Source organism: Narcine bancroftii, chromosome 9 (assembly GCF_036971445.1).
Source record: "Narcine bancroftii isolate sNarBan1 chromosome 9, sNarBan1.hap1, whole genome shotgun sequence".
Classification (NCBI taxonomy): Eukaryota; Metazoa; Chordata; class Chondrichthyes; order Torpediniformes; family Narcinidae; genus Narcine; species Narcine bancroftii.
Window position 1 is genome coordinate 96,844,393 of NC_091477.1, and position 19,469 is coordinate 96,863,861.

The window sequence follows — 19,469 nt, forward strand, 5'->3', positions numbered from 1 at the left end:
GACTTTACTACATGATCCTGGAGCTATCCAGAGAAAGATTTTCAAAACAAAAAATTTGAACAAACAGAGTATTATAGATGATCATCAATCTGGCTCCATAAACTACTTTCATCTTTTTATGCACATGGTTAAAAAAGTGTATCCATTTCAGATTTAAAATACAGTAATCAATACAGCTTCATTTGTCAAAAGCAGAAGAGGACTGCAACTTTCTACTATCTTTGTGTGCAAATGTGCTCCAAACATTCTGAAAGATTGGCTCTAATTTACTGATTATGCCCTCTATTTTTTCGATTTACTATCCAAATTATATAGGGATATAATTTGTCTATATCCTCAGCTGTCCTTAATATCATCAAAACAGATTATCTTTCTGCATTCCATTTAATACAAACTTAATTAAATCAGGGTTATGCAAATTATGAAGAGTTGGCATTCTGGTGTATCCTGTATTTCCTACTAATTCTTGATAAAGGTGTTCAGCCACTTTTACAGCGGTAGATGAGGATCAAACTGGATGGAAGTGGTGATGGTTTGGAACAGCGTACAGTAACAGCCTGCATCTGACACTTCAGTGACCAGCATTCAGGAGGAGCATCTGTGGGAATAGCAGGGCATTTGCTGTCAGAGAGCCTGTGTTAACCTTGGAGCTGCACCGTAATAGCTTGTGCACTGATGGAGGGGAAACACAGAAGGTGTTCCTGGCATACATTGTATTTTGTTTTGGATGATGGGTAATATCAATGCCAAATTACTGAAGACTGTTGTAGAATATTAATTTTATTTTGCTGAATAAATAATAATTGTAGAACCAATCATAGAACATAGAACATTACCACATTAACATAGAATATAGAACATTACAGCACAGAAACAGGCTCCTTTGGCCCTTCTTATCTGTGCTAAACCATTTTTTTTTTGGCCTAGTCCCACTGACTTGCACCCAGTCCATAATCTTCCATACCTCTCCCATCCATGTGTCTGTCCAAATTCTTAAATGTTAAAATTGAGCCTTCATTCACCACTTCAGCTGGCAGTTTGTTTCACATCCCACCACTCTCTTTTGAAGGTTCCCCCTAAACAATTCCTCTTTCACTCTTAATACGTGTCTTCTGGTTTGTATCTCACCTACTCTCAGTGGAAAAAGCCTACCTAAATTTACTGTCTAGACCCCTCATCATTTTAAATTCCCTTATTAAATTTCTCCTCATTCTCCTACGGCTCCAGGGAATGAAGTCCTAACTTGATTAAGCTCTCCCTCTAACTAAGTTCCTGAAGTCTAGGCAACATCCTAGTAAATCTTCTCTGCACTCTTTCAAGCTTATTGATATCTTTCCTGTAATTAGATGACCAGAACAGCACACATTACTCCAAATTTGGCCTCACACCAATGCATTGTACAACTGTAACATAACATCCCAACTCATTTGCTCAATTCCTTGATTTATGAAGGCCAATATGCCAAAAGCTCTCTTTACAACCCTATCTATGACGCCACTTTCAGGGAATTATGTATCTGTTTTCCCAAATCCCTCTGTTCTACTGCACTCTCAGTGTCCTACCATTTACTGTGTGTCCTTTTTTGCTTTCTCCTTCCAGAAATGCAAAATTTCACACTTGTCTGCATAAATTCCATCTACCACTTTTAGTCCATTTTTTTAAGCTAGTCTAGATCCCTCTGCAAGCTTTGAAAACCTTCTTTGCTGCCAACAAAGCCTCCAATCTTAGTGTTGTCTGCAAACTTGCTGATTCAATTTACCACATTATCATCCAGATCATGATGTAGATAACAAACAACAATGGTGCCAGCACCGATCCCTGAGGCCCACCACTAGTCGCAGGCCTCCAGTCTAAGGTAAAACCACAATGCTGGAGAAACTCAGGAGGTTGAACAGTGTCTTTTATATAGCAAATGTAAAATTACATAATCAATGTTTCAGGCTTGAGCCCTTCATCAAGGTATGGAAAAATTTCGGCAGACATCCGAACAAAAGAGTGTGGGGGTGGGGGGAGGAAGGTATGGTTGCAAAGGCAGGGGGTAATAGGTGGAGAAGGGGGAAAGGGGACAGCAGTGAGCAATGGGAGGAGGAATGGCTAGGTGAATAGAGAGGGGTGGGGGTGGGGGGGGGAATGTGGAAGAGGAGAGCAGGTAAACAGAAGCCAGAAAAGTCAATCCCATCTGGCTGGATAGTGCCCAGACAGAAAATGTGCTGTTGTCCCTCCAATTTATGTAAATTTGACAAACTCCAAGCCATTCATCACTTTTACAGTATGGAAGTCCCAATCAATATGTGGAAAGTTAAAATCTCCAACTATCACAACCTTCTGTTTCCTGCAGCTGTCTGCTATTTCTCTACAGATTTGCTCCTCCAATTCTTGTTGATTATTGGGAGGCCTATAATACAACAACCCATAATTGTGGTCATACTTTTCTCGTTCCTCAGCTCCAGCCATATTAGCCTCAGTAGACAAGCCCTCTGTTCTGTCCTGCATGAGCACAGCTGTGATATTTTCCCTGACAAGCAATGCCACTCCTCCCCGCCCCCATTCTATTGTGGCTAAAGCAACAGAAGCCCGGAACATTGAGCTGCCAGTCCTGCCCCTTCTGCAACCAAGTTTCACTAATGGTGTCATAATTCTGTGTGTGTCCATGCTCCAAGTTCATCTGCCTTTCCTACAGTATTCCATGCATTGAAATAGATAAACCTGAGAACATTTTCACCACGTTCAACCATTGACTTCTAACAGCGCATGCAATTTTCACATCATCTATTCCTTCCTCCACTCTTCTTTCTGCTCTCATTCCCCTGCAAATCCAGTTTAAACCCACTGTAGCAACACGAGCAAACCTTCCTGCAAGGGGGTGGGGGGGTGGGGGGTGGGGAACACACTCTCTTTTGCTTCTCTCTCTGACTATTAGTCTGACTTGCAGTCAGACTGTAAAGAGATACTTTGGCAATTCCTGCTGTTGGTGAATCTGTCTGTCTTGCAGCAGGCAAAAAGAATTTCATGTAATTTGAGACTGTTTTAATACTATGATAATAAATTGAATTTTGAACTGTTGAATTTAATTGCCCACTCAGCTTACTTCTGTCTTCAACTGTTTAACTGGATTGCTCAATGGTGTAATGCTGAATAATAGTTTTTGCAGATATAGGAAATTGGTGAAGTGAGGATAAGGAAATTGAAGGAGGTGGCCAAACCGTGGCCAGCAAGCCACCTGTGACTCTTTGACATTTAATGTGTGGCTCGTGGAAATGCATTGGCTGATCCAGAAATCGTATGGGCCGCTGCTCACGATGGTAGTTTTAGAGGGTGTGGCTTGCGATTGCATGACTGTTGGCTGCTCTCAAACATCTGAAGTTCTTCATATGTGGCTCTTGTGTAAAATAAGTTTGGCTACTCCTGTACTATGCCATAAATAAGAGATGACTTTGCAAAGGGAGGAGAAAAGCATTACATGAATGGAAAGGATAGTGATACTGGAGAAGGATATGTAAAGCGGAGGCTAAAAAAAATTAAGTATTCATCAAAGATAGCCTTGAAAAGGTTGCAAGTTGGATGAAGGGAAGCCTTGCGATATAGTAAATGTAGAGAGTTAATTTGAGCAGAAAGTTTCAAGTAAAAAGGACAGTAAATTCCACATCGAAGAAGTTGCCTTGGGTTCCCAAGGAGGAGTAAGGACCTCTGGTTCCTGGGCAGGGGCGGGGACCATAGTCGGGAACTGGCAGCAGCAATTGTGAGGTGTTGGGGTCCGGCGGCAGAGATCGTGGGGTTTTTTTTGGCATGTATTAAACATTATTTCATGTGAATTTTCATGTTGTTGTTTAACTGCTGATGCAAGTATTCTGCTGATGCTACTATGTTGTTTTTGGGTCTTTTGTTTTTTTCTGAAAACCTATAAACCAAACAACATCTGGTCACAAGCGTTTTGGGTACGGGGTACTGCACTGTATAGCCACTGGTGTACTTTGTGTTCAGGATTGCATCGACAGAGATGATGACACCCAGGAATTGAATCATCTAGTTAATTACAAAGAAAAAAATCTAGCTATTTGAATCATCCTGGGAGGGGTGGCTTGTACTATATTTCTTGTACATTTTTTCATGAAGGAATCTGGATATTGAAGAGCTTTCCTTCTTGATTTCTGTTTCTTTCGGTGGTGTTGTATATGTTTTCCTTGTAAATCACATTTTGCCAATCTTATACAATGTGCAATAATCCATGTATTCATATTTTTAGACTGTGAATCAGCTGGCACATGCTTTACATCAGAATGAATACTTGGATGCTGGATGTCTTGTCCGTGTTTTTTGGCCAAAATCGAAATGTGCTCTTCTCCGAGATGACTTGGTATTAATGGACAGGTCTGATCAGTTCAAATTAATTTGAAACTGAATTATAATTTTTATTGCTTAATTGTTCTAGACAATTATAGAACACTTATCTCATTTGTTCAAGTGGGATCAGATTCTTCTTGCATGGATTTTGTAATCATGTATGAAGCTGTAGTGTTCACTGGAAGAAAGCTGTTACAAAGATTTAGTAATCTCCCTGATGTGCTTTTCCTTTTTTTTGAAAATTTTATTTAATTTCACATATACATTAAAGAAATACTTGTACTTAAATTCCTTATTTGAAAATATTGAAAAATTAATACATAGTGATTTTTTTCAAAAAATCTTGCTTCCATCCTCTTCCCTTCCCTCCCCCCCTCCCCCCAACAACCCGATAGAAAAGAAAGGAAAAAAAGAAGAAAGAAACTATCTGGATAATATTTAGAAAAATTTACTAAAACTATCTCAAATCAAATCTAACATAACTTAATTTTCTTAATTTTAGACAGGGGTTCCCAACCTTTTTGTTCCTCTGTACCCCTTGGGCATTTTTATAGGTTCCTGTGTACCCTTAAAATTTAAGGATTTAAAAAAAACACGACACTGTGCAATCTGACTGCAGATTACAACACCATGTATTGTACAGTAGTGGTTATTCTCTCAGACCCAATGTACTCCCTGAAAAGTGCAAATGTACCACTGGGGGTACATGTATCCCAGGTTGGGAACCCCTGATTTTAGAAGTCGGAAGGTTCCGATTGGGCAATTACACCTTAATTCCTACAATTTATAAAGATGATTCCCAAATTTTTTTTAAATTTCAAATTTGTTTCGTAAATTATATGCAATCTTTTCAAGTGGTGCCATCTACCCATTCCCAAATACACATCTGATTTCCAAGTTACTGCCACACATTTTCTAGCTGCTGTTAGGGCTATTTTAACACATTCTCATTGGTATTTATTTAATTTCATTTTCAATTCTGTATCAAAAATATTTCCAAGTTTAAAAAAAATTTGGATCTTGAAGAAACTTAACTTCTATAACTCTTTCCAAAAATAAAGATTTCCTCTTTCTTGATGTAATATATTGCATATTGTTAGCTTTGATGTCATAAATTGCATGTTTTTAGTTCCAGAGATATTGTGGGGTTTGTAAGTTAATTAATGTATTTGGGTGGCATGGACTCATGGGCCAGAAGGGCCTGTTACTGCGCTGTATCTCTTTTTTTTAAAATTGCCAGCATTAAAGCAGTTGATTGTGTAAATTTAATCAGATCAGAAATAAGGTCTCTCAACGTCTATAGGAGGTAAAGATATTTTTTGGGCCTGAGCCCCTCTTATGGTATGACTGGGAAAATGACTATTTTACAACTGTGGAATTCTGATATTGTTGAGAAAAATAGACTTCCTGAATAAAATATTTTAATGGCATTATAAGTCACTGTTGTAGCTATATATACACACTTAAAAATCACAAGCTTCATTTATGAAAGGGAAAAATTTCAAAATTTTCTGTAAATTGTGTTGGAGAAAGAAGAACCATTCATATGAGCAGAGTGTTACTTGTATTTCTTTGTATATCTATGCATATGCATTCCTCGCGTTAGGGTCAGATTTTCTCTTTTTATAATGGTATGCATTGAGAGCCTCAGCAATATTCTCTGCATTTTCTGTTCAGAAAGATTATTTGTATAATTAACAGAGCATTTTGAAATTTCAGAATGTGTGTTGAATGTGTTTGTGTCAACTGATATTTTCTTCTGCAGCCCTGGTACTGATGTCACCACCGAGTTGGATACTTGGATTGACAAGTTCTGTCTGGATGCTGATGTTTTTGTCTTGGTTGCAAATTCAGAATCAACATTAATGCAAACGGCAAGTAAATACTTTTAATTCTTGGTACAATTTAAAGACAATTATCAGAAGGTTGAATCTTTATAATTTTCTCTCTGTTAGTGGTGCAACTGTGAATGTATGAATAAATATGAAAGAAATTTATAACATTATGAGAAGCTTTGATAGGCTGGACAGCCAGCAGAATTTATTTTCTACCCAAAGCCATAAAAATATTGTCCTCTACTAGAGGACATGTGCTTAAGGTGAGGAAGGGAAAAGTTTAAAGGAAATGTGTATGGCAAGATTTTGTCACTCAGTAATGGTTAACTGGAATAGGCTGTCAGGAGTAGTAGTGGAAGCAGATATAATAATACCATGCAAGAGCCTACAAGTTACATATGTTGGGAATAGAAGCATGTGGATCATGTGCAAACATCAGAGTTTTAGTTTGGTGCTGAGATTGTAGGCTAAATGGCCTGTTCCTGTGCTGTGCAGTTCTATGTTGTGTTTTGTGTTAAATATAATTTTGACTGTTGAGAACTGGACATATTGTAAAACTAAACATTGGACTCCACGACTACATATCAACTATAGCAGTTGATAACTCAGCTCCCCAGGTTGCTCTGCCATTCCCAAATCCATCCAGTCCAGAAGTTGATCAGCTTTGGTCTTGAATTACAATGAGTGTGACATGTATATTGTATAAAGTACATAAGCACCACAATTCTTGCTGCATCGAACACATACTGATTAAACAAAAGTTATAATAGTAAATGTTTTTGAATTAAAAAAGACAATAAATAGTCACATTAATCCCCATGCAGAAAAATGACTTGCAATAATGTAGACCGTTCTTTTGAATATAAGGAACAGCTTATATCCACAATCCTTTGGTTGGAAAACTCTAAAGATTCAAAGTAAATGGGTTTGACATTTTTCCACTTTCATGTTGCCTTCATGGTCATTAATTCCGAATAATGATTGGATAATTCTGAGCTCTATTTGGGTTCATCGCTTGTGGGATGTGGTTACCGAGATCTGCTGGTTTTGCCAATTGTTCCACAAGGTGGAGTAGTTTGCTGCTGGTGTGACTGCAAGTCGTGACAAGTAAAATCTTAAACAACCTTATTCTGTCAGAAGGACCTTTCCACTGTTTCAAAATGATCAGATGCATTTAGAAACAATAAAAAAAAATTAAAATTATCATACATATTAAGTATCTCATCTTCAACTCTTTGTAAGAGAAGATCAGTGACGTCTGTCAGATAAAATTGGGGTGTACCAATCATGGTTGGCCTGAAATTTAAGAAGCCGGATGTGTTGTACACTAGAGCCTTCAGTTTGGTACATCATAGATTGACCCTGTGCTCATTGCAGAATTGACCTCCATGCATTCCATATAGTTCAGTGGCATGTGCAGCTGCTGGAGTCTCAAATGACTAACACGCACACTGCAACTAGCCAGTGCTTCTATGCTGAATTCTTGGCTACCTATCCCCTTGATCACACTCCATACTTTTATTTAGCTGTTCATAGAATAAATCAACTGCCTCTAAATTTGAAATGTTTCCTAGTTTAACTGAATCAGTTTCTTGAACTATTTTGTAAATTTAGATTTTGACATTTTCATGTGAACTTTGCATGTTCAAATACTTTCTGACTATTAATTTATCTCAATTTCAGGAAAAACAGTTTTTTTATAAAGTGAATGAGCGACTTTCCAAGCCAAATATTTTTATTCTGAATAATCGTTGGGATGCTTCTGCTTCTGAACCAGAATACATGGACGAAGTAAGTTGCTAATGGACAATGCTTAAATTTGTTTAATGAATGGAAAAATAATCAATTTTATTTGAGATGTTGTTGTGAATACAGTTGTTGATTAAATGCTTTTCAAATATTTATGCTTAAATAACAATTAAATAATTGTAGCTTTGTTGCTGTGATTACACACGTGTATGACAAAATAGAAGAAAATGTATTTCATTTCTGTCAATGTTGTCGAAATACAAATCTATATTTTTATAATTCAGGTGCGTCAGCAACATACTGATCGTTGTGTTAACTTTCTGGTTGATGAGCTTGGCGTAATGGATCATGCACAGGCGGAGAATCGTATATTTTTTATTTCTGCCAAGGAGGCTGTAAATGCCAGAATTCATAAAGCTCAAGGGATGCCAGAAGGTGGTAGGTGTTGTATTCTTATCTCTATTAAATATTAGAGGTTGTGCGTGTAAATTGAACTTTGCCAATCCTTGGTTATAATTTTGCTGATTGATCTGCCATTTTCTCATTAAAGACAAGATTCTGAGGGAAGAAAAAAAACTTTTCTAACCTTGATGACAAAGGAAGATTGGAATTGTGATTTTTTTTGTGTGTGTGTGAAATTATTAATTTATCTTGCTTTCTCATCAGTCTTGTACTTGTCAACTGATTTTTAGCTCAATGGCCATACACAAAAAAACTAGGCCATTCAATCTCTCAAACCTAATTTTCCAATTGCAAAGTCATAATTGATCTCATACTTCAACACTATTGTAATCAATTCCTACCATTATACAGCACAGAAGCAGGTGCATTAGCTCAATTTGTACTTGCCAAATAATTTGTATTAATCCTTTTTGCCTGTTTTTGGCCCACATCCCTCTCAACCTTGCCCAATCCCCAGATCCTTTGTTACCACTAATATATGGACATTCATTGCATGCAATTAGTATCTGAACCTTCACAAACCTCCAACCAAGGAATTAAACTACCTTATCCCATGTTTTGAGATTGTGATCCTTCAGTATATGGTCTCCTTAACCAGGGAAATGGTCTTTCCAGTATCTACCTTGTTAAGCCTTCTAAAATGTTTATATGATGTTGTCTAAACTGTGAAATACAGAAACCTCTCCTACTTGACTTCCCTTTATGTAACATATCTGCCAACCCAAGAAGCAGATCACTAAGTCTTGCCAAGATAATAGAAGTATGGGAAAGTGAACTCAAAATTAAATGGCCCATTCCAAATCAGTGTTCTTGTTTGGAAAAAGTTTTTTAAAATTTTACATGAAATCTTCCATTCAGAAAAGTCAAATAACTTTTTTTAAAAAATCACAGCATTGTGGCTTTTTAGAACTTGAATAAATATGTTGTTACTATTAAATAGATAATTTTACCAATGTTATATTTGTATTGTGTGAGGATTGCTTTGATTTGAAGTGTAATAACTTGGAATTAATTACAGATATTGGAAATTGACTTTTCCTTTACCCGAGAGTCATTATTTTAACACTGATTATAATTGTCTGATTGGCTGCTTTACTATTATAGTTTTTAAAAAAAACTCTCCCACTTACTAATCATGAAAAATTAGCAATTCTTTCACTTTTTTTCTTTTGATTTCCAGGTGGTGCACTAGCAGATGGTTTCCAGGCTAGGCTTTTTGAATTTCAAAAGTTTGAACGACAGTTTGAGGTATGCAAAAGATAAGTTTTTATCCCTCCTCTTCCCCCACCCCCAAACATAGGTTTATGTTTCCAAAATGGAGTGGTTTTTATCCAATTTTTAAAAATGAATTGTGGATGTAGGCTTAGATTGAAATATTTATTACTTTAAACTTGTTGACTTCGCATCTTATGAAGATGTTTCTTTGACAGTCTTATTGTAGCTTTAGATTTTGGTAAAATTAAGTCTGTAAACTGATGTTTCAATCGCATTTTAAGCTTTAAATGATAAGCATAACCTTTTCAAATATAATTAGACTTTGAATAAAAGTAATGAAGTCAAATGGGTTTGGATACCCTTTTCTCATTCATGTCAGTGCATCATGTTTGGCAAAAATTGGCAAAAATAGCAATGATAAGGTACTTGTGGCTCCTGTCATCTGAACGCAGGACATTAAATCTGTAATGCTTTGCTCTTGTTACTTTGTGTTCTTGCAGAGTATTTGGCTCTTCTTTATTTTCTAATGCCTTCAATAGAAGGAAAGTTACGTGGCTACTGTAACCTGTGTGGAGCCCAATACAACAATTTTTTTTTTCTCATTCTTCAAGAAACATGATACATAGGCTCTTAAGATCATAAACCTGATGTCATTTGTGATGAAATTTTTTTTAAGATGCCATTTTCTTAATCAGGATCCCTTAACCTCTTTGGTCATCTGAATTCTATGCATTCACCTTTAAACAGATCTTCTATGTGCCCAGAGTCTATTATCCTGCCAGCATGTACACTATTCTATCCACATATACATTTTGTATCCTTGTAGGATTTTTCAATGAATCACAATTCAATATACTGTATCTTTGAACTTTGTATCATCTGCAAACTTGAATGTACAGGTTGATGATACTTGTAGTTGTTTCATTATTCCTTTGTCAATTATTATCAACTGAAGGTTCACTATTTGTTGTCCAAACTCATTACCTCTTTGTTTACATTACATGGCGATACCAGGTGAAACAATTGACAGCTCCATTATTTTTCTGAGTACCTAAAATCACCTCCAGACTAGAAACTTGTAAAGGTATGCATCATCTATTCTTCACCCCATAAATGCCCTCCCAATTCTGAGCTCTGCCCAGCCCCACCATCTAAACCTGGGAAAATTATCCACTGGGCAAAGTTTCAGTGAACATCATAGGACTATCTTGCCTAAATGTTATTGGAATGCATAAAGCCTACAGCTTCGCATTGCTCCAAGCAAGAAACTATTTGTCTGTTAGTTCTTTATTTGCCTTGGTGGTTGTGATTATAACTTTGATTGTAATTGTTTTTTGTGGCCATTATTCTTCTCCAGCTGCTCATTTATTCTCCTCGGTTATTGATTTTGGTAAATATATTTGAGATGCAGGTTAAATGATGGAACCAACTTAAGGGAATATATTGCCTTTTGCTATACCCTCAATCAATTGTCATTTCCTTTTCCATGTTCTCCTGTTCACGTTTGTTGCCAGATCTCATTATTGCACAATATCAGAGCCCTAATCTGGACACCACTTATAATTTCAAGAAAAACCTTTGCTTAACAGATGTTGAACTTCTTATCTACCATTCTAGATGCTTTTTCTCACCCACATGTTTTGTCTTGATATGCTACTGTTCTGCAAGTAAGCTCTAGTGTTCATGTCTGGTGGTGAGGGTGATACAGAATTGCACTTGTTAAGCCACTTCCAGATTGTGGTTCCAGGTTTACCATATACATCTCATGCTGTTGAATCGCAGGTAACTTCACACATTCATATTACTGAATTGTTGTGCACCTGTAACTGATTAAGGTGTGGTGGGGGGGGGGGGGGGAGAGAGGTTGGAGGGTGGTGGAGGAGGATAAACATAAGGTGGGTAAGTCTTTGAGTTCTATGTTTTATGAACTATAGTTTTGGCTTCATTCTCTTCTCCTTCCTCGCTCTATTAGTTGCTTATTACTAGATGATTTTATTTGTGTCAATGTATATTATTTCCTTCAACTTTGGCCTATTTAATTTATTATGTCCTATTTTGTGTTTCGCACAACAAAATTTTTCGATTTAAACGTGTATTGATTGATCAAATCAACATGAAGTGCAGATGTGGACTATTTGGAATGGTTTGCTTTGTGAAGTTAATAGTTCAGAGTGACTGTTGATTGGAAGTTCTATTGTGGTGTTATGACAGTGCGGTGTATTAACATTTCAGATGTAGTACATTTAGAATTTGAATCTCTTCTAATGGTCAGGAAACTAACCGGAGATATACACATAATTTCTCCAGAGATGCTTTCAGTGTTAAAAGACAGATGTTCTTCCTCCTTTCTTGCAGTAACATGCTATCAAATCTGGCTCATCCTGAGGAGAAACCCTTAATTTTCAAGATGTAAGCTCCTATTCTATTTCAGATGAAAACACTGCAGATTAAAGGGCTGCTGTATTTATATTTTCCTTAAGAACTGAAATTGTCATGCTCTATTAAGCTGCAGATTTGAAAATACAGTAGACAAGTTCCAAATCTGGAATGAACAACCATGTTCAATTCAAACAAAGCAATTTTAGATCATCATACCAAGGCATTAATTGTAATGTTTTCATAGTTGTCTCACAGTATGCAAAGGATTAAGAGAATATCATTGATTCATGTTTGCAACAATGTCATGAATTTCTTTGTCTCAAGTGAAAGCACTGCTGTGTTACTGCATGACAAAATATTTAAATTTCATCTCAGGGTGACAGAACTATACAGAATGGAAACTGGCCCTTTGACTCAGCTTGTCCTTGCTGACCAAGTTGACCAGTTAGTTTCCATTTTCCTGTGTTTGGCCCTTATCTTTATACCTTTCTGATCCATGTTTCTGTTCTATGTCATTTTAGTGTTGCAATTGGAGCTGCCTCAACCTCTATCACTTTCTCTGGCAGCTTACCCACTGTGACGGGGGGGGGGGGGGGGGGGGGTGGGAAGAAAGTTGCCTCTCGTATCTTTTTAAGTGTTTACCACCCCCCCAAAAAAAACACTTTAATCCTATGTCCTCTTGTTTTAGAGGTGCCATATTTGAAACATGTCTATTGTATAATTTAGACTGGGGAAAAGATGCTTGGTTATTCACCTTATCTATGTCCCTGATGATTTTGTAAACCTCCTATAAGATCACCCCTCAGCCTCCTATGCTCTAAGGAAAAAAATAGCCTATCTAGTTTCTTTATCCTCTTTTTTGTTTGGCCCTCTGTCCAGTTTGATGACATGGTAACCCGAAATGCACATAGTATTCTAAATGTGGGCATACCAATGTTTTGTAATGTGATCTCCCACCAGAAGAAAATCAGTACATTGTAGCTTTACTGATATTTTAACAATTTTTTAAAAATGGACGCAGTGTAACATATAAAAATGCTGGTGCTCAACAATTTTACTGTTCATCTTTTATTTTGAATGTTTCTGGTCAGAATTTTTCTGGATATGAATTGAAATTTAGCATTGTCATAAAATTGTTATAATTATAGAAATTGTTTATTTAATATCTTGCCTAACCATCTCTCAGTTTCTCTTTGAAAAATGTCTTCTTTTGTGCAGCTGTACACTAACATTCTCCAGCAATGTGTGCATTTTTCTGGTCAGTCTTTTGTGTTCATTGCTGAAGTCTAGACATGCTTTGATGAGGTGCTCTTAGGAATGCTATTTTGTTTTCTATTACTTTATTCTTGATTTCATACTTTTTCTTTCAAAAATTAAATTGAGCAAGTGTACTTTCACTCATTCCTGCATCACTTCTTTGCACTAAGAACATATTTATAAGTAGGGTTTGCAGAATGCTTAACAATGTAGAATGCCTTGAGGCTATTTCTTCAGTTCCTATCGAGTAGACTTTTTAAAATGTAGCCCTTGATTTAGAAATACTTAAGCTAGGAACCTGTATTTCTTTCTTTGGTGTTCTAGCACTGAAACATCAAACTTATTAAGCTGGTGCGTTCCATCCCTGACTATGCATTGTCAAGCCCTGTTCCCATTGTGCTCCAGTTTCAAATGTAGCTCTGGTCTGTTAGATGCTCGCACTTTGCTGCACTACTTCTATCACAGTCCTCCTCCTGCTGGTCTAAGCAGTGTTATTCCTAGTCATTTGGTTAAGGCAGAAATGCACGAGTATGGCCAGCTATTGAGAACACTAATTGATAATCAATGATGAAATTCACAGTACACCAGCACATTCTGAGGATAACTGTTTGAAGATCAGGACCTTAAACTTGACACTTGGATAGCAATAAGTCTTGACCTCCGACTTATTTCTGAGACTTGGTCTCGAGCAATGGAAACATAGTACCAACACAAGCTCTACTGAACCCTAAAAATACTCTGGAATGATGTTATCTAATGTCAGCATTCTTTTCCATACAAACATTCCTGACATTGAGGCTTTAATTACATTTATTTATTGTGTTTGGGCAAGTCATAATATTCACATGCCCAACACCAAATTCCCAAACAGAAACTCTAGTTTGAACTTTGTCAAGAGATTACTAGATAACAGACCAAAATATTGAAGAACATTCTCAGAGTTGGTTGGGGAGTTGAGCAGCCAAACCACGATTGGTTCCTTATTCATAGCTTCTTAAGGAACATTTGGAGTGGCACTCTAAGAGCTGTACTCCATGCATTGGGAGCACACAGGAGTCAGACGGCAGAAGGAGTGCATCACTTCGTTATTCAGCTGCCAACACTGTTTGTGATCTCCACATTTGCCTCATCAGTTGCTTTAAATCCCAAAAGATAATTGAAAGCAAATCATCCTTGATTCTAAGGGATGTGTTAAGAGGACGAGCATCCCATATATGCAATTCATATCAAGTAAAAAGAAACTAGTCATGAAATTTGCACAACTTTTAGTAGGCAGGCAATCCCAAAGTGAAGCTTTCATTAATGCAGTAAATGTTAGATTGAATATTTTTAAATTTACAAATTGCATCCTTTGTAGGATATCAATATTGTATATTTTTTTCAATAAACATAACTATGTAAGTTGACAGCAGGATTTTCTAATTGTGAATGTGAACCAAACACACAATGTTGAGAATAACCACAAATGCTGAGTTGGAAATAATGGTAGTGATGGAAATGACAAAAGATACCTAAATGACATAGAGTGAAACACAATAGTTTACAAACACTATAATTGTAGTAAAAACACACAGAAATGCTAGAGAAACTCAACTGGTCTTGGAGTGTCCATAGGAGGTAAAGATATATTACCAATGGGCCCTGGCCCCTTCACAGTGTAAGCAAAAAGCTGGCAGGTGTCTGAATTAAAGATTGGGAAGAGAAAGAGGGAAGAATGGGAGGGGGAGGAATCCAGGCCAACAGATGAGATCTTAATTGGATATGATAAAAGATAAGGTGAGAATTGATTTTTGGCTCTGAAAGAAGAAAGGGAAAAGGAAGAGAAAGAGACAGAACTAGAGGAAAGGAGACAGGGGGAAGAAGATTGGGGGGCAGTGTTTAATGGAAACCAGAAAAGTCAGTGTTGATGCCATCCAGTTGGAAAGTGCCCAGACATAACCTACTGAAAAACCAAATCCGATGTAGTAGAAGACACAAAAGCTTCATTCCAAAATGAGCTCAATGCCTTTGATGCCTAATATGATCACCAGAAAAGGAAAAACCACTGCACACTCTAATTTCCTCTGTTGATCTACTGTCAATATCAGAGTATGGCATATGGACTACCTTCAGGAGAGTGGATCCAAGGAAAACATCTGGTCCAGAGGGGGTACCCTGCCAAGCACGGAAAACCTGTGCCAATCAACTGGCCAGTGTATCCACTGATATCTTCAACATCTCACTTTGACAGTGGTACCCATCTGTTTCAAACAGGCTTCATCATACTAATGCAGAAAATGAGAGTGGTCACCAGCCTAAATGACCACTGACCAGTGGCATTCTCATCCACACTGACAAAGTGTTCTGAGTGGCAACATGGATCCTTTACAATTTACCTACCACAGCAACAAATCCCCAGCAGATGCCATCTCACTGGTTCCACTCGAAACCCTGGAGAGCAAAGATTCATGCATTAGGAAGCTCTTTATCAACTACAATTCAGCATTCAACATAATCATCTCCTCAAAACTAATAAACTACTCAAAGATGTCGCCATCAATACCCCACTGTACAATTGGATCCTGGATTTCTTCACCTTCAGACCCCAATCAATGCAGCTTGGAAAGAACATCTCCTCCACAGTCTCCATTAGCATGGAGTAACACAGGGTTGCATACTTGGTCCCAATGCTCCACTCTCTGTACACCTATGACTGTGCATACTGTACACATATGACAGGATTTTTGACTTCCTTTTGGCGAGATCTCAAGCAGTCCAGATCAGTAACAGCACTTCCAAGGCCATCACACTGAGTACGGGGGCCATCCAGAGCTGCGTGCTTAGTCTACTGCTGTTCATTCTGCTGACCCACGATTGTGCAGCTAAACACAGCTTGAACCGCATCATTAAGTTTGCTGATGACACAACCGTGGTGGGCCTTATTAGCATGAATGAGGTGTCGGCATATACAGATGAGGTTCAGTTGATAATGGACAAATGCACAGTCCCCCAGGCCCTCCTGAAGTCAACAATCATCTCTTTTGTTTTATTAATGTTTAGATACAGGTTGTTGGCTCTGCACCTGTCTGTTAGCAACTGCACCTCATCTCTGTCTGCTGACTCATTCGTATTAATAAGGCCCACCAGCTGACCATTGACTGCTTGACCAATGAGGCTGTCAAGAGTATCAAGTTCCTTGGCGTGCAATTGGCGGAGAATCTCACGTAGACTCTTAACACCAGCTCCATAGCCAAGAGAGTCCAGCAGTGCCTCTACTTCCTGTGAAGGCTGAGGAAAATTCACCTCACACCACCCCCCCTCCCCACCCCGTGCCATCCTTACTGCATTACAGAGGATGAATTGAGAGCATCCTGTGCAACTGCATCACTGTCTGGATTGGAAGCTGTACCACCTTGGACTGCATGACCCTGCAGAGGATAGTGAAGTCCGCAGAAAAGATAATTGGGGGTTCTCTTCCTACCATGAAGGACATCTACAACAGTCAATGCAGGCAAAAGGCAATAAACATTGTGAAGGTCTCCACATTATCCCCCTTCTACCATCAGATAGGTACTGTAGCCCTCAGGTCCTTGCATCCAGATTGGGCCACAAGTTTTTTTTCGCCCAAGCCACCTGGCTCCTGAATTCCAAGAACTTATGTGGATAGTGCACTGTGGACTTTCACTGTATACATCTTAATATTTTAATATTTCAATGTGTTTAACTTTTAACTTATTTTTATGTAAATATGCTCCGTAGTCCTGGAGAAATGCTATCTTGTCTTTATCATGTGAGCATGATATGAATGATAAATTAAGGTGACTTGACGTGTCTACGTGGCTCAGTATGACAACACCAGAAACAAATTGGCTGATTATTCCACTGAAGTGGGTTGTGTATTTTTTTTTAAAAGGGAGGGCGGGGGGAGTGATGATGAATCAGACTACAGGAGGGAGATTGAAAACTTGGCTGAATGGTGTACTAACAACAACCTCGCTTTCAATGTCACCAAGACCAAGGAGCTGATTATAAACTATAGGAAAGGAAAACCAAAGGTGTATGATCCAATGATCATTGGGGGAATCCGAGGGGAAAATGAAGAGCAAATTTAAATTCCTGGGAGCCACTATCTCATGAGGACCATACTAATGCCATTGGGACGAAAGCATGTCAGTGCCTCAACATCTTCGGGAGTTTGCAGAATTGTGGTATATCGTCTGAAATCTTGGCAAACTTCTACAGATGCATAGTGGAAAGTGTGCTGACCACCCACATCACAACCTGATATGAGGGCACCAGTACCTCCTGAACGGAAAGCCCTGCAAAAGGTGGTGGATACAACTCAGTACATCAATGGCAAAACTCTCCCCGGTGTAGAAAATACATACATGGAAAAGCAGCTGTCAGAGAGTAACAAGAATCATCAAGGATTCACATCACCAAGGACACTATCTGTTCTCACTACTGCCGTCAGAAAGGGGTATAGGTGCCGCAAGACTCTTACCTTCAGGTTCAAGAATAGCTTCTACTGGTCTTGCGCTGGTTTCAGGTTTTGTTGAGGTAGCAATATGTCATTAAATGCAATTTTAAAAATGTAAATGATAACGGTAGAAGTGGATTAAGGCATGATAACAAAAACAAAGGAGCTGTGACATATGAGTATTACTCCCGGCATTGATAATAAGTATTACACTCTGAGTGAGGAAATGTAATTTGATCATCAGTGACAGCTATAGTTAGATGTAGTTTTTACTGTATTTACATATTATAAGTAACCCTTTATGTTATTTTATGGAAGTGCATGATTTTTCTTTTTTTTTAAAAAAAACCACATTACTGTGAATATAAATCTTTGGGCTAAGGTATTGCCTTGCTGCTGTTTTGGCATTTTTGTTTTATTTAAATTTTATTTCCTACTTGTTTTGTTGAAGCTTCACATTTTGTTTACGATCAGCAGCAAGTCTGTATCTTTATAATTGTCCAATATAATGATGTAACATTCACAGTAATGTGTTCCTGCTTGGACCTCGCAGGAGTGTATCTCGCAATCAGCAGTGAAAACAAAATTTGAGCAACACACTATCAGAGCTAAACAGATCATAGACACTGTGAAAAAAATTATGGACTCCATCAATGTGGTTGCGGCAGAAAAAAGGTAAGAAAAATTCCCGATAACTTGATTTATATGCAAGACATCTGGTGAAGCTTTTACATTACCTGGGTCTTGAATGAGAAATGTTGAAGTGAAACACGAATTATTGATTTAATTGTTAGTGTGAAAATAAATTCCATTAAGCATTAAAATGTTTCAATTTCCCCAGTCACAGCCAGTCCATTCTTCCTATCTCTGCACTTACATGCTAAATGCCTGAAAATTGGATGGTGGGCACTGAAAATGTAATCTGTTTAATTGATTGGAACAACCCTCATTCCTTTGTAATTCCAGTCATCTGCGACAACAGTATACCCCTGGAATAATAAATACATTGCTAGCAATTGAGTGAGAAACTGGAACCCTTTTTCAGAATTCTCGAGCAAATTTGTGGCAACAATAATTGCCAACACCTCAAGCCCAGTTGCTCACTGCGAATAATAACAATCATTAATTTGTTGTTGACCAAGGAAAGCTAAGAGGGGAAAGAATTGGATGAGGATTTTTGGTCTCTAGTTCTCAAATCTGCAGGGATGGTTGTAACTCTAGTATCCATTTTTAGCAGGATGAATCCCAGAAAAATGAGGGATCACTTGCATTTTGATTATAATAAGAATAATATACAAAATAGGTTTGAGAATATTCCAGTGAGTTTTTTTTGGATTGGGTAATAGGATAAACATGGGTTTAATGAATGGATGTAAACTACAAGTGGGTTTTAAGATAAAAATGGTATCCACTTTGATAAGCAAAATCTAAAGACATCAGTATCTAAACTGAGGAAGATTGCAAAAGTATCTATATTCTTGTGCATGAATTGTAAAACTTCAGCAGGCAGTTGCTGTAAGTGGAAGGGAAATAGCATCTCTGCCTTGATTGCAAGAGGGTTAGAGTTTAGAAATGGGGAAGCATTATTACAATTACATAAGCTACTAGTGCTGCAATAACTTGAGTACTGCACAGTTTTAATGTTTTTGTTTATGAAAGGAAGTAATGCCATTGGAAGCAGTCCCAAGAAATGTAAGTATCTCCTGAGAGGAGAGGATTGTCCAATGCAGCTAAAAGTAGATCTATCTTCTCTGCAGTTTCGGCTAAAAGTT

The 19,469-nt window shown here is 37.8% G+C and overlaps 1 protein-coding gene across 5 annotated transcripts in view; it reads left to right on the forward strand.

Annotated features, from left to right (window-relative positions):
• Nucleotides 1-19,469, forward strand: part of LOC138742490 (mitofusin-1-like) — a 69,560-nt gene that overhangs the window by 27,569 nt on the left and 22,522 nt on the right. For all 5 annotated transcript variants that reach the window (XM_069896967.1, XM_069896964.1, XM_069896963.1 and 2 more), the window contains exons 5-10: nt 4,244-4,368; nt 6,107-6,215; nt 7,860-7,967; nt 8,210-8,363; nt 9,568-9,635; nt 18,251-18,372. In XM_069896967.1, the coding sequence (XP_069753068.1) occupies nt 4,244-4,368; nt 6,107-6,215; nt 7,860-7,967; nt 8,210-8,363; nt 9,568-9,635; nt 18,251-18,372 (686 nt within the window). The remainder of the gene's footprint in view (nt 1-4,243; nt 4,369-6,106; nt 6,216-7,859; nt 7,968-8,209; nt 8,364-9,567; nt 9,636-18,250; nt 18,373-19,469) is intronic.